We start from the raw sequence: 13,768 nt of genomic DNA, 5'->3' as shown, positions 1-13,768 counted from the left end.
CTAGTGTTTCCTTGCTGAAGCGTCCTTCAGGAGCCTCCTAGCTTCTCACTCCTAACTTCTTCAAGGAGCATTTGACATGTTGGAATGTCCTTGAAGATGGCGGACCTTGATTGATTTCTGGGTCAGGCGAGGACCAAGGAGACAAGAACGGCAAAAACAAGCAATTGGAATGAGCCCTAAATGGTGATGAGGTCTTGCAGGGTGTCTCGAGCATTCTAATGGTGGAACTCAAAAGACTCAGAGACAATCACCTCCCTACAAACACCAGGGAGAAAGGACTTCCTGCATTTGCCCCTCGCCCCCTGCAAAGAAACTCTAAACCAAAGAGACCTCATGTGGTGCAATTTTAATGATGAAATGGAACCAATGCAATCAGTTTAGATGAAAAATGAGTTGGAGGATTGAACCCAACTCTTACTGCATATTGTGTGTTTGTCCATTAATCCTCCGCATTTTCGTTTATCGGTAAATGTCAGATTTGTGTCCTCTTTGGTTCATCTTTTTTCAGGAGTCTTAAGAAAAAAAAGGTTTGATCAGTCTTTTTTGTTGTGCTTATTTCATTACACAGGGCAAATGATCAAAATTCCTGTTTGGATTATATTTCAATATTTTCAGTTGTGTTGTTTCCAGCATGATCCCAGTATCCTTGTAGAAGCAAGAAGCAGTGCCAATCTGTGCTCTCCAATCAGAACAGACTGGCTTCATGCATTTGCTACTCATTCAGACAAAGCAATATATAAAAACATATTTTAAACATCATTTTTTAAGATTTGAAATTGTGCCGCATATATAAGGACATGCAGTATATCAAATATTGCCACTATTGTGAGAATATATTGTAAAACTGCATGTATTGTCAAATATACTTTGTAATCTGTGAAAGTGGTAGTAATTGTTTTATGTATGCAATATATGTCAAGTGACTGACATATATCAAAATGCATTAATAATGCTTTGGAATTCATACTGTAGTATAAATTGATTATGTACATGTATTGCTTTTTTATATGGGACAGACTGGAAAAAATATTGGAAATATAGCTAAAATTTGATCATCTCTTACCTTCAAGTTATTGTTTTACATATGTCAACATTGGGGCGTTTCCCCAAAGTGTTGGCCAGAACAAATCATTCAACAGTTGATACAAGGAATTTCTATTTTCATGATGGAAACATTTCTGATGTGAATATTTTTGATAACAAGTGCATGAATTGGCACCATGTTCTATCTTCACAATTCACAACACAAATACACAACAACAAAAAAAGCAGTTCTATGATGTAAAAGAGGTTGATTTATTTGAGTTAAGACGTGTACTGTGGTAATTCTACTGTGGCTTTTTAGTGGTGAGTCGCCATTACTGGAAGAGGTTTGCCAACATTAAACATGGCCACTGCCATCATGAAAATGCCACTTTAATGACCGATCCATGGCAGAATCCTCACAGACGATTTTGCTCTGAATTTGTCATGGCGATCAGCATGGTAGTCTTGCACATGCATGGGGTCAGGTACATTCTATTTAAGCCAACAGAATGGAAATACATATGCTGGACATACAGAAAATACATGCACAACATATTTAATGTGAAATATAGAAATATAACAAACCCCCAATCATGAATACCTGATGTCGCCACACGCTGTGGTCAAAAAATGCTCGTATTATTTTTCGAGGTTCCCCGGTGTTCCTGACCCGGCTCTCTAATCTGGCCGTCTAGCCCTCCCCACATTCAGCCGGCTTGATGATTCTCCTCACCACCTCTAGTGACATTTTCCAAATGTTCTGGCACAAAATGGCTGCCGTGCATCACTCAGGTGTTGCTGGAGAGGAGTCCCCTGCCTGCTGCAAGGTGGTTTCCCACAAAGACAGCCATAAAAATGCAATCAGTCTCCATTCAGGATCACAGAGTCTCACCAGCACCTAGCTGTGCCGGTGAAGCCATCGGGTCAGTCTGTCTCCACAGCAAAGAGTGCTTCCATTCTTGTTCACCCCTAAAGCCAGTTTGTTGGTATTTATAGGTACATAACACAGGAAGTTCATTGGGTCCTGCACGATTGTGATGTCACCTGATCTTATTCTGACCGGTAACCTCGGGTCAGAATAGGCTTTGTAGTGTTTTTTTTACTACATCCAATCAGACGCAAGCTCAGATTTTGTTTTGGTCATCATGTTTGTTTCTTTAGTTTTTGGCGGTTGGCAGGGGAGGAGGGGGGTCCTGAGCTTGCACAGAGGAACCCAAAATTGAGCTGCTGTTGTTTCTTTTCCTCTCTGGGGTGGATGAGGATAAAAATGTGAAAACAAAAGGCAGAGTTTTAGAGGAATGACACGTCTTCTCTTTCCTTGTGTGTGCTCTCTCCCTCTGCAGCAGTACCCACCGACTGACATCACGGGCCAGCTGAACCTATCAGATCCGTCCGTCAGTACAGTGGTGTGAAAGCGAGAGAGACAGAGAGAGAGAGAAAGAGCTATTCGGACCAGAGAGAGGGAGAGAGAGAGAGAGAGCAAGAGAGAGAGACTAAGGGGGGGCGAGGAACAGAGGGGGCTGTTGGACACTCCACGTCTCCTGCACCTCACCCCCCACCCCACCCCGTCTGTCTGAGAGACGGTGCGTGGGGCACTTCACAAACGCTCCGAAAACGGAACCTCAACAAACAGACGCTCAGGCAACATTCCGACCACAATCCGACTCAACGTCCAATCTGAAGCCAAACTTCAGAGAACATTCCGCCAACACCCTGACTCAACATCCAATCAGAAGCCAAACCGCAGACAACATTCCGCAGACAACCTGACTCAACGTCCAATCGGAACCCAGTAGCACAAATGCAATGGGGACCTGCACCATCCTGTTCCTCTATCCCCTTCCTGTTTAATGCTTGACTCACTTTGTGCAGATATTGAACTGTCAGATATGGTAGTGAGACAAGTACGATTTATCAAATATTACTTTTGTAAATGTTTTAGAGTATTTGAAAGTACGATAAACAAAACATAGGCTACAGTTTGATGGATTCTTAGGTGGAAGGAATTATGCTTATGATGCAACATTATTTCTTAAGTATTTTTAGGCAATCTGTTATAATAGCTTTCTTTTTAAGATGAATACCTGTCATTTAAAAAGCTCACCATATCTAAATACATTAGATATGTTATTTGTTAAATTAGGGCAAGCTTTAGTATTGAGTGTGTGAGTATATGGTATGAGTTTGTCTTCGATTTAAACCACTGCGGTAAAAGTTGTAGCATGCACAAACGTAACTACGTTGATACGAATCAAAGTTTAGCGCATTGATTCTTTGTTCAAACCGTTGTTTTTAACACTTGAATTGCAGTTAGCTCAATGCTCGTGGAACTCTACGGTACTTCTATTTCCTCTTTATCGGCTAGTTTCCTTTCTCTGTTCGTCCAGTGCAGTCATTGGTGCCCTGTGACGGAACTGTCGCTCAGTGGATTATGTGTTAGTTACTTAGATCAGGAATGTTTTCGAGTATTTACGCAGCATGCAAGGTCATCTTTTCAAGGAGCTCCCCCCCCCACAGAACCAGGGTATTTCTCTCTCCAAAAAGGGGGGGGATCTCAAGAAAAGGAAGCAGTTTTGGCTACTGTATTGTGTTTCTTGCTGTATGCCCTCTCTTAAAACCGATATTTTGCTGGAAATGCTCAACATGGCTGCTCGTGCCGGCCCTGGCCGTGGAGAAAATGGCCGTCTTATTTTAACAGACTCCTGGTAGCTCTTTTTGTGACGGGAGAGCGAGGCTTTGCGAGACCCATGGGCGGGGCTACTGTGTGCTGTCAATCACTGATCCATCTCAGCCATCTCAGCCAATCAATTGCTCCCCATCAACGCTACGAACCACTCCTCGAAACATCAGGTCATTGACAGCACTCAATAGCTCCACCCCCTCTGGAGTTCACAAAGCCCCACCCTCCCATCACAAGGTAGTCTCATTCAGTGGACTATGTGTGTTTGTTCTTAGCGTCCAGTACGATTTAGAACATTGTGATTTTGTAATAGAGTCTGTTTAGTTTTAATGCTCTGGTGCACCTCAGCCAGTTCTGCTGTTTGGGCCAGTACTCTCTCTCTGTCCAATCAAATCCAGTCTTTCTCAACTCCAGTTCCCACGGTGCATCAAAGGGCCAGGTTTTTCATCCAACCAGCACTTGATTCTTTCATGTAAAAAAAATATTTTAATTTCAAAAACACGCACATGACAAGGAGACCCCCTCTCTCAGGCATTCCTAGATTCTTTTTTTATTTTTATTTTTTTTTTACATGAAATGAATGCAGGTGATTTTCCAGCTCAGTTGATGCAGAACTCCTTTTCAAGTGTCAACTTGGTTAGTTGCAAAAACAGGCCGTTTCCCAAGTTCTGGAGCCGAGAAAACTCCCTACTGCTGCATGTTAAATAAATTTAAAGAAAAGACTACCTGATGCACATCGTCCACCACAGAGGACGAGCTCACCTTTGAGTACAGACACACTGAGCAGCACTTTAATGTCAGGACTTTATGTGATTCTTATGTGAAATAATGAATGTGACAATGTGTGACTATAAACAGGTCTAACTGCACCCAATTGCATTTCAGTTTATTTGCTTTGTAAAATATCTATAAAGCACTAGCTCTATGAAGTGCTCAGATCGTTAATTTGTTAATTTGTCTGAAAACGTGTGCACTGAGATATGTGTGTCTCAACACTGAAGTTTGGGTTTAGCTGTCACTAGCCAGTGTTTCTTTATTGAACTCCAACCTTCAGACGCAAAAACCTGCTTTAATAACATTTTAAAAAACTATTCACCATACGGTATCTATGTCAGACCTGAGTAACTGGTTATTTCTTTTCAAATTTTCTGACTAAATAATATGCATGTGTGTTTATTTTCACTTGTACCATTATGGATTGCTTTATTTACACTGATTGATTATGCACAGTATATATTTTGCACATCCTGATTTAGCTCTCAGATGATTTTTTTGCACTGAAAATATAAAGTGATTTGCTTTAGTAGGTTTAAAGGTAGATTGTGAGACATTTACACTGAAAGGAAGTCGTTTTGACAACTTTTTTTGGGGAAGGGGGAACACGTGCTCGATAATTTATGTATTTAGTTTGTTATTCATTGTTGTTATTTAATTATTTAATAGCCATGTACATTTCATTCAGATACGAGAATGCACCAAGTCTTTCCCATGAAAAAATATACTGTATATAAATGCAAGTGTAAATAAAATGAATTTATATGTGCCAATAAAAAAGGACACTTGTCAATGCATCAGTATGCAGTGAAGTAGAGTCTGAGCAGTTATTGTATAAATTATATAAAAAGTGTATGCATTTAGTTTACTCCATTTTGGTATTACTGTCACTAGAATTCCACATTCAGTCTTTATGCAATATAGATTATGAGGGACGCTCGGGATATATAGATGAAAACGTGCACGCACGCACGCGTGCACATAGAGAGACCAACACGTGTACAATATTAAATCTAACTTGATACCAACAGACAAAAACGACTAGCACGTAGACTCTTTTCTTCCTGGGTATTATGTTATAAAATGTGGGTCTCCTACCTGTCACCATGTTGAGCCATTGCCATAACATTGTCATTTCTATGCTTAAAAGACTTGATTTTCATATGACAACATAACCTACAAAAGTTAGGTGATCATAAAATCGCAACGTCAAATATTCATTCTGTATGTTGTGTATTGCACGTGACAATACACAACGTATAAAAGAATTTTAAAAAACTTTCATTTTCAACCTAGATGGGCTTTAAGACCAAGGTCAGAGGATTCCCCACTTCATCCTAAACAGTTATTTTTACTGTTATTCTTACACAAAGGGGCGATCCGTGTGGTTCCGCGAGATCAAGCCCAACACGGCTTTTATTCACGCTACTTCCTGGTTCCAAAGAAGGACGGCTCCCTACGTCCGATCTTGGATCTCAGGGTGCTGAACAAACATTTGAGGCAATACAACTTCAAAATGTTAACGTGCAGTACAGCACTCTTCTATGCTCAATACGTCAGAACGATTGGTTCACATCAATCGATCTGAAAGATGCCTTTATCCACTAGGCATCTATCCCCCTCACACAAAATGTCTCCGCTTCGCCCACCGCGGTGTTTGCTACGAATACACAGTTCTACCCTTCGGTCTCTCCCTAAGCCCAGGGGTGTTCTGTCTTTGTGTAGAGGCCGGTCTGGCTCCGTTGAGACTAACGGGAGTCAGAATTCTGACTTATATCGACGATTGGCTCATCATCGCCAAGTCGGAAGTCAGAGTTTTGCAGAACACACAGCTAGTTCTGACACAACTGTCGTCTCTTGGTTCCAGAGTGAACATCCCCAAGAGCAATCTCTCTCCATCCCAGAATGTAACGTTCTTGGGACAGGACCTAAACTCTGTGTCGATGCGAGCTCGGTTATCAGCCGACCGCATCTTATCACTCAACGTCAGAGTTGGAACATTGCCAAAACGTGGTGGACGGTTGAAAATTGTTTTCATGTTGTCCCATCCCTATACAAGAAAACATACGAAAGTACAGAGTATAGAAATACACACGAGTTAATTATTACACATTTAGGTACTGTACCGCATTGTGTGACAATATTTGTGAATTATTTTTTAAATCTGATAGCAATGTTTCATCTTAAACCTTCATAAGGGGCTCATTTATATGCGTTATAATGGACAAAAAGCATTTTATTCAATTTTGGAGATATTTTGGATATGTTTCTGGACACCTAGCTATTTTAGATCACTGTACTGACTGAAAGCTTGCAATTCCCATTTGAAAATTATGCAACAGTGATTTTCTTGAGTCAAAACAGTTGATTTGTATTGAAATACGTGAATATGTTGTGATTTACAGCAATGCATAATTTAGACATTTTGGATAGATTTGGAGATTCAGGGTACACTGCTTAGTTTTTGCTTCATACATCTATAGTAGTTCTACATATCCACCTTTAGATTTTATGAACTTGTGGTCAAGAAGTTTTTGATCTAGCACATGTATAGTTTAACCTCCTATATGCAATCTCTCAGTATTTCATTGCAAACTTAAAAAGTGCAAATTTATTTTATATTTTTTGTCAAAACAATTGCATTTGTGGCACTTCATTTCTTCCAAAATTATGAATATAAACTAATCTGCATTAGTATTGTAAATTGTACAAATGTCTTGCTTCATTTAAGCCATTTTTCAAGTCTCTGTGGTGTTCACATCTGGAGTTATAAAGCTTTAAATAGGGTACCCCCTAAATGGGCAAGGATTGGCAAGATTTGGCTTGTGCCTTAAGGGGTTAAGAAGCAGGGGCTTTATGAGGTAGATTTCATAGCTGCACCTCAGCCCTGTGGGCAATCTCCATCGCCGTCTCTCGGTGACACACGAGTGCTACAAAACTCTGCGTCACTGGGACACACGGACTTTTACACTCAGGGGACCCCTCTCGGGATCGTTCTCATGAGGAAAGTCGGGACAGACGTGTCCCTCTCTTGGTGGGGTGCCACTCAGGAGGGACGTATTGTGAATGGGACGTGGCCAATCCAGCTATGCTCAGCTCACATCAATTATCTGGAGCTATTAAGCATTTGGATAGCTCTCAGATATTTTCTCCCCCGTCTAAGGGGACATCATGTGCTAATCCGCTGCGACAACACGACTGCGGTAGCATATGTCAATCGGCAAGGTGGCATGCGCTCCCTTCAGCTCCACTGTCTAGCCCACAGACTGCTGGTCTGGAGCAGATGTCACTTTCTGTCAATATGCACGACCCATGTTCCAGGCATTCTGAACACGGGGGCGGATCGGTTGTCAAGGGGAAACCCACTTTATGGGGAATGACGGTTGCATCCCCAGCTTGTGGAAATGCTGTGGCACAGATTTGGCCGTGTCCTATGTTTTTCTCGCGACGGGACAAGAATGGATTTCTCGGTGTGGACTCACTGGCACACCCATGACCCGATGTGCTCCTTTATGCATTTCCCCTACTCGCTCTCATCTCTCCCACGCTAGCCAGAGTGAGAGAACAGAGCTTGACACTGATCCTGATAGCACCCAGGTGGCCGAAATCGCCGTGGCTGGCAGAGATTATCCCTCTCCTTTATGCACAGCCATGCACACTCCCGTTACGCGCAGACCTCCTCTCTCAAGCGAACAGGGAAATACACCACCCCCGCCTGAGCGAGTAGCTCTTTGGGCTTGGCCCGTGAGAGGTATAATCTTATTGCGTTAGGGGTCCCTTCTCGTGTGACTGCTACCATCCAATGTGCGAGAGCGCCCCCTACCAGGTCACTTTATGAAAATAAGTGGCAGGTATTTGAAGGATGGTGTGCCTCTCGTCAGTCAGTGCCTTACCAGTGCTCTGTTACTGACGTGCTGTGCTTTTTACAGAACCTTATGGATAAAGGGAAATCCTTTTCAACCATTAAGGTCTACCTGGCAGCTATCACTGCTCGTCATGTTAGTTTCAAAGACTATGCAGTGGAGCAACACTCCCTCATTCGCAAGTTTATGAAGGGGGCTCACCATTCTCTGCCTGTTGCTAAAAAGCACATCCCTTCTTGGGATTTAACACTGGCGCTGGAGGCTCTGTCTCTACAGCCATTCGAGCCTATAAATGAGAGAGTTAAAACTCTCAAGACAGCATTGCTGCTCGCTTTAGCTTCGGCTAAGCGAGTCAGTGACTTCCAACGTTTTCACCCACTGCCTTACTCCTCTCAAGAGGATCAAAGGCTGCATATGCTATGTCCTGTGCGTGTTCTCCACGTGTACATGACAAGGACTAAGGCTTTCAGAGAGAGCGACCAGCTCTTTGTCGCCTGGGGCCCGCCCTGCAAAGGGAAAGCCATCTCTAAGCAGTGGCTGTCCCATTGGCTTGTGGAAGCTATTGCTATGGCATATGACTCAAAGGAGATAACACCCCCCGCAGGCCTGAGTGCTCATTCTAAGAGGGGCATGGCTGCATTGTGGGCCCTATTACGTGGGGTCTCCTTGCAGGAGATTTGTTCAGCTGCAGGCTGGGCTTCTCCACACACCTTTGCTAGGTTCTACCGCCTGCACGTTACCAGGACTCTGGTAGCCCACGCAGTTCTGGGGGTGAGCTCTGTGTGAAGCTCACACATCTCCCCTCACCTGCTTTGTGTTTACTACTTCCTTACATGGAATGTGTCAGACACGCCCTCCCCTCAAGGGGGGAGGCTGCCCTTGCTGGCCTGACAGTTTCTCAGCTGTGAGCATAGGGCAAGCTGGGAGTTGTCCATATCTCCTCATAGGTGGATCTCGAACACGAGATGATGAAAGAGAACTTTAGGTTACTATCGTAACCCTGGTTCTCTGAAACATCGAGTGGAGTGATCCACCAAGACTGCCCTGCTTGCCGCGCACAAGAAGCAAATACGTTCACTGATGAGTATTAGCGCTGTAGCGTCCTATATGCTCTTATGGGAGGGCGGTGCCTCCTGTAGCATTGGACGTGCTACTGTCTGTCAGAGCCAGACTTGGTGCAATTGGATGCTTCTGAGGAGTCAAGACCGGATGTCATTCCCCATAGGTGGATCTCTCCACTCAATATTTCAGAGAACCGGGGTTACGATAGTAACCTGAAGTTTTCCCATGTTTTACAAAAGTATCTCAGATTTCTTAATTGTATACGTTAGGCCTACTGTAACAAAGCCTATGCGTTTCATGCATTGGTGTAGAAGTCAACCCTGATGGCGATCAGCCATAAAATGGCTATACATCCACTGAAATAGTTTTATGATAGACCTACATGGACACGTAATAAAGACCATTTGAAATGACATAGCCTACATATTCGAAGAAAAAAAAATCCTCGATAGCCTATATCTGCCCATATGCAGTAATTCAGTGTGTTTCAGACAGAGAGGGCGGGCTTTAAAATATTTAAAAACCTGTAGGGAAAATCTCTGATGAAGAGTTTACCTAAGTCATGAGACAGAAGCTCCCTGTTTCTTTAAGACGCATTCCTGACATACATAGACCGCTTGGAGTTCATTCATTTCCCTTTTATCCGACGGGAATACACCACACATATTACAAAACATCCTTTTCCTTTGAAAGAGGGCATTGACTTCACTCCCTTCCTTTCATAAATCCATCCTAAACGCAGCAAGGGAGGGAGGTAGCCTACAGCAAGAGTCCCGTGACATTGCGCGCATTTGCTATGACCTTATGCTTATTAGAATAACTGATCGTTAAGAAAACTTAATGTTTAAGGAGTGAGTGAATTTCACTAAACAAACGCCTCCAGTTCTGCTCACCCAGCACGCGTATGGCTCCGGCTCACAAGGACAGAAGCTGAAGAGAGGAAATTAAGGCAACGCCAAGGTATGTTTGTGATTTTTAACAACACTTACAAAGTCTTTCGTTCTTTCTTTCAAAGTACCTTTCTTCGAGTGGTCACGCCACACCAAAGAACTGCTGCAAAATCCAAACCACAAATCGCTATAAACTATATTTTTCCTAGCTTTGGCCGTTATGTCGGGACATTTTAAACATAGCTTATGTGTTACTCTTCATTTTTCATATGTTGTATTCCGACAGAATCGAGCCCATTTTTAATGTGAACTTGTCACACAATATCCTCATAACGGCTGTTACGGGAAACATTAAAATGCGTTGCTATGCGCATCAGTTTGTGAGAGAGTCACGCAGAAGAAAAACTGATGTCAGCGCAAAGCTTCGCGAGTACTTTATATTTACGTTCCTTACGGGGCTTCTGTTCCACTGTTCGCCTACTGACGCCTTACATCTGGGTGTTTTCAGAGCACTGGGCTATTCTTTTTTGCGGTGCCATTCCAGATGATATAAGCTATACGTAATACAGTAGCCTACTGATGGTTGTAAGGCTCGGTTAGAACAGAAAGAACATTAAATGGGGGAAATTTTCAGGAATGCATATGGACACAGGGTTCTCGCCTTTCGTGGGCGGATGTGACAGGGCACCGCGATTCCGCGCTAGATGTGGGATAACAGCCGAAAAGAGCGATTGTGCCTGCCAGACTACAGTAACAGTCCCGCTGTTGTCCGGGATTGTGTGGAAGTATCTGACTGGAATCCATTAAGTCTGGTGCAGTGTTATAGAAATTAGATGACAGGAACAGACTCGAGGTAAAGTAAACCAAGTTTTAGATTCAGAAAAGTCCCTCTGCTCTGATTGGGGCTGGTTGAGGAGCCAAAATGCAGCCCGTTATTACTGACGGAGTACTCTTTCGCTGCTATTATTTATGGAGGTGTCCCGTGTCCACGCTGCGGAGTGAGGCGTCCTCTGTGACCGCTGGCGAACAGCTGGACCGATGGGACTAGGCTGACTCAGACCACGCGAGCTTGGAGGCGTTCCCGTAACAGCTACTTCGCCCAGTGACATCATTTCCCACCACACCGTTTTAAAACAGCTGTCCGAGAGAAAGGACTTGGAAAAGCGGATATTTATTTTTCTTTAATTTCCCCCCTTCCTTTCCATATATTTAAGGCGCCGGGTGGAAAAATTCGCCGGATTTATAAAATCCCAACTGAGGGAAACACGGTCGGCGTCGGCGCTCTCCGTTCCTTTAATTCTTGGTAAGTGCCAGCACTTTCCCCTTCTGTTTCACGTCTAATCACGGGTTTCAGCGTTTCGCATCCCCCTTTCAAGTCTCAGCGGGGTGTAATTAATTCACAGGATCAGGTGGAAGCAGGCTTTAAAACCAGGTGCTAATTTGCAGGGGTTTTAGATTCCTTTCCATATTTGGGAAACAGCCGGGAAATTGTGAAAAGGGTTTAGCCGAACTTGACCTGCACGGTGGGAACAGAAGTATTTACACCATTCCCCAAGTGCTCATCTGGACTTTCTCAAACCCTGCAGCGTTTAACGTAAACCGCAAGCTTGCTTATTTTGCTATCGTAACAAAATACGATTATAATTCATAGTCGTTATTGCGAATGCAAAATAGACAGAACTAAAAACTGGAGTTTATGTCCACATCACTTGTCAGTGGAGTCGGTCCCTTTATGAAAATTACATTTTTGTCCATTCAACTGACCACTTGTAATAGCACATGAAATGTACGTTGCAAGATCAGAACTGTGTTCTGTAAGTGTAAACTCTGCCTTGTCGCTACTGTGCACATACTGTGTTTGCACATGCAAACTGAATGAACCGGGACATCAGCAAACCCTGAACAGTCCGCAATTCCAATATTAGCTCTGGGACCTGCATCATGAAGCAGGGTCCCGTTTCACAAAGCGGGATTACCGAGTTAGCTCGATAACTGCGCTGAGTAAAGACCTGTATCACAAAGCGGGATTACCGAGTTAGCTCGATAACTGCGCTGAGTAAAGACCTGTATCACAAAGCGGGATTACCGAGTTAGCTGGATAACTGCACCAAGTAAAATCCAGAACCCTCTCAAAATTGGAACATGGACTGAAGTAAAAACACCTGTTCTGGGTTTTACTCAGCGCAGTTATCCAGCTAATTCAGTAATCTTGCTTTGTGATACAGGTCTTTACTCAGCACAGTTATCCAGCTGTTTTGGGAAATATCCCTCTGAGTGAGAGTGGAGAATAAAGCTAACATACTCCTTACCATTAAGTCTGTCCGTGTTTAATAAGGAATGCAGCTCATTTGAATCATCAACTCAACGCAAACAGTACTACAGTAGGCCTAGCACCAGTCAGAATGGAGGCACCTGACTGGGGAGCCCGATGTAGCAGAAACTAGAGAAGTGCTGCTAGTTTTCATTCCTCCCCTCTAATCAGGACTGATTTAAACCTGGGACAGCAGGTGAGTTAGACCTCTGGCCAGCAGTGTTAATCGACCGGTTTACTCTCAGGTAGGAATGAGAGCCAGCAGCACTGCTGTCCTCCAGGGCCAGATTTGGGTGCCCCTGCCCAGATGAGAGGAAGCCGGTCATGTGGGGCCACTGTGGCCTGCAGGGAAGAGTGGGAGAGGAAACTCCCAGCAAGCCTGTGACCCCTGCCCAGACTGTTACCCTGGCCCCACCCCTGCCCACCACCCCTGCCCACACTGTTACCCTGGCCCCACCCCTGCCCCCCGCCCCCACCAACACTGTTACCCTGGCCCCACCGCTGCCCCCCGCCCCCCTGCCCACACACTGTTACCCTGGCCCCACCCCACCCCTGCCCCCGCCCACACTGTTACCCTGGCCTCACCCCTGCCCCCTGCCACCACTCACACTGTTACCCTGGCCCCACCCCTGCCCCCCGCCCCCCTGCACACACACTGTTACCCTGGCCTCACCCCTGCCCCCCACCCCCACCCACACAGTTACCCCAGCCCCACCCCCGCCCACAGTTACCCTGCCCTGCTCTCGCCCCCCACCCACACAGTTACCCCAGCCAGACACAGGACTCTTTACTCCCGTAGAACAGCAGCACTGAGTAACCCAGGCAGCCCGAGGCCCTTTTGCATGCAAATGGCTGCCGTGCACCCAGGCTGTTTGGTTTGCATGCGCTTTAACGCGTGCGCTGCTTTAAGAGTTCAAAACGCAGGGCCCCAAACGTGACGGGGGAAGAGAACGCTGCTATGCAAGCACGTAACCCATCAGGTGCCATTTATTACGGCACGCAACAGATCCGGCTTAACCCAACGAGTCCCTTATTTAATACTCGGTAAAAGGTGGTGTTCAGTAAATTGGCTCTTAAGGTACAGCAGCTATAGCAGAGAGTGCTCTGAGGACACACAGGTGTTCACCTGCCGCAGTCGCCTTATGCTCCCCGCTCCAGGGTG

General features: G+C 44.6%; 1 protein-coding gene across 11 annotated transcripts in view; it reads left to right on the top strand.

Moving 5' to 3' along the window:
• Positions 1-5,292, top strand: part of grin1a (glutamate receptor, ionotropic, N-methyl D-aspartate 1a) — a 48,701-nt gene extending 43,409 nt beyond the window's left edge. For 8 of the 11 annotated variants that reach the window (XM_035390577.1, XM_035390575.1, XM_035390576.1 and 5 more), the window contains one exon: positions 2,370-2,438. In XM_035390577.1, the coding sequence (XP_035246468.1) occupies positions 2,370-2,438 (69 nt within the window). Of the gene's footprint in view, positions 1-2,369 lie in introns of all 11 variants that reach the window. The other 3 variants (XM_035390571.1, XM_035390567.1, XM_035390566.1) reach the window with 1 other exon arrangement.
• The last annotated feature ends 8,476 nt before the right edge of the window (positions 5,293-13,768 follow it).

The sequence above is a fragment of the Anguilla anguilla genome, chromosome 14, assembly GCF_013347855.1.
Source record: "Anguilla anguilla isolate fAngAng1 chromosome 14, fAngAng1.pri, whole genome shotgun sequence".
Taxonomy (NCBI): Eukaryota; Metazoa; Chordata; class Actinopteri; order Anguilliformes; family Anguillidae; genus Anguilla; species Anguilla anguilla.
This window is presented reverse-complemented; position numbering and strand designations above follow the sequence as displayed.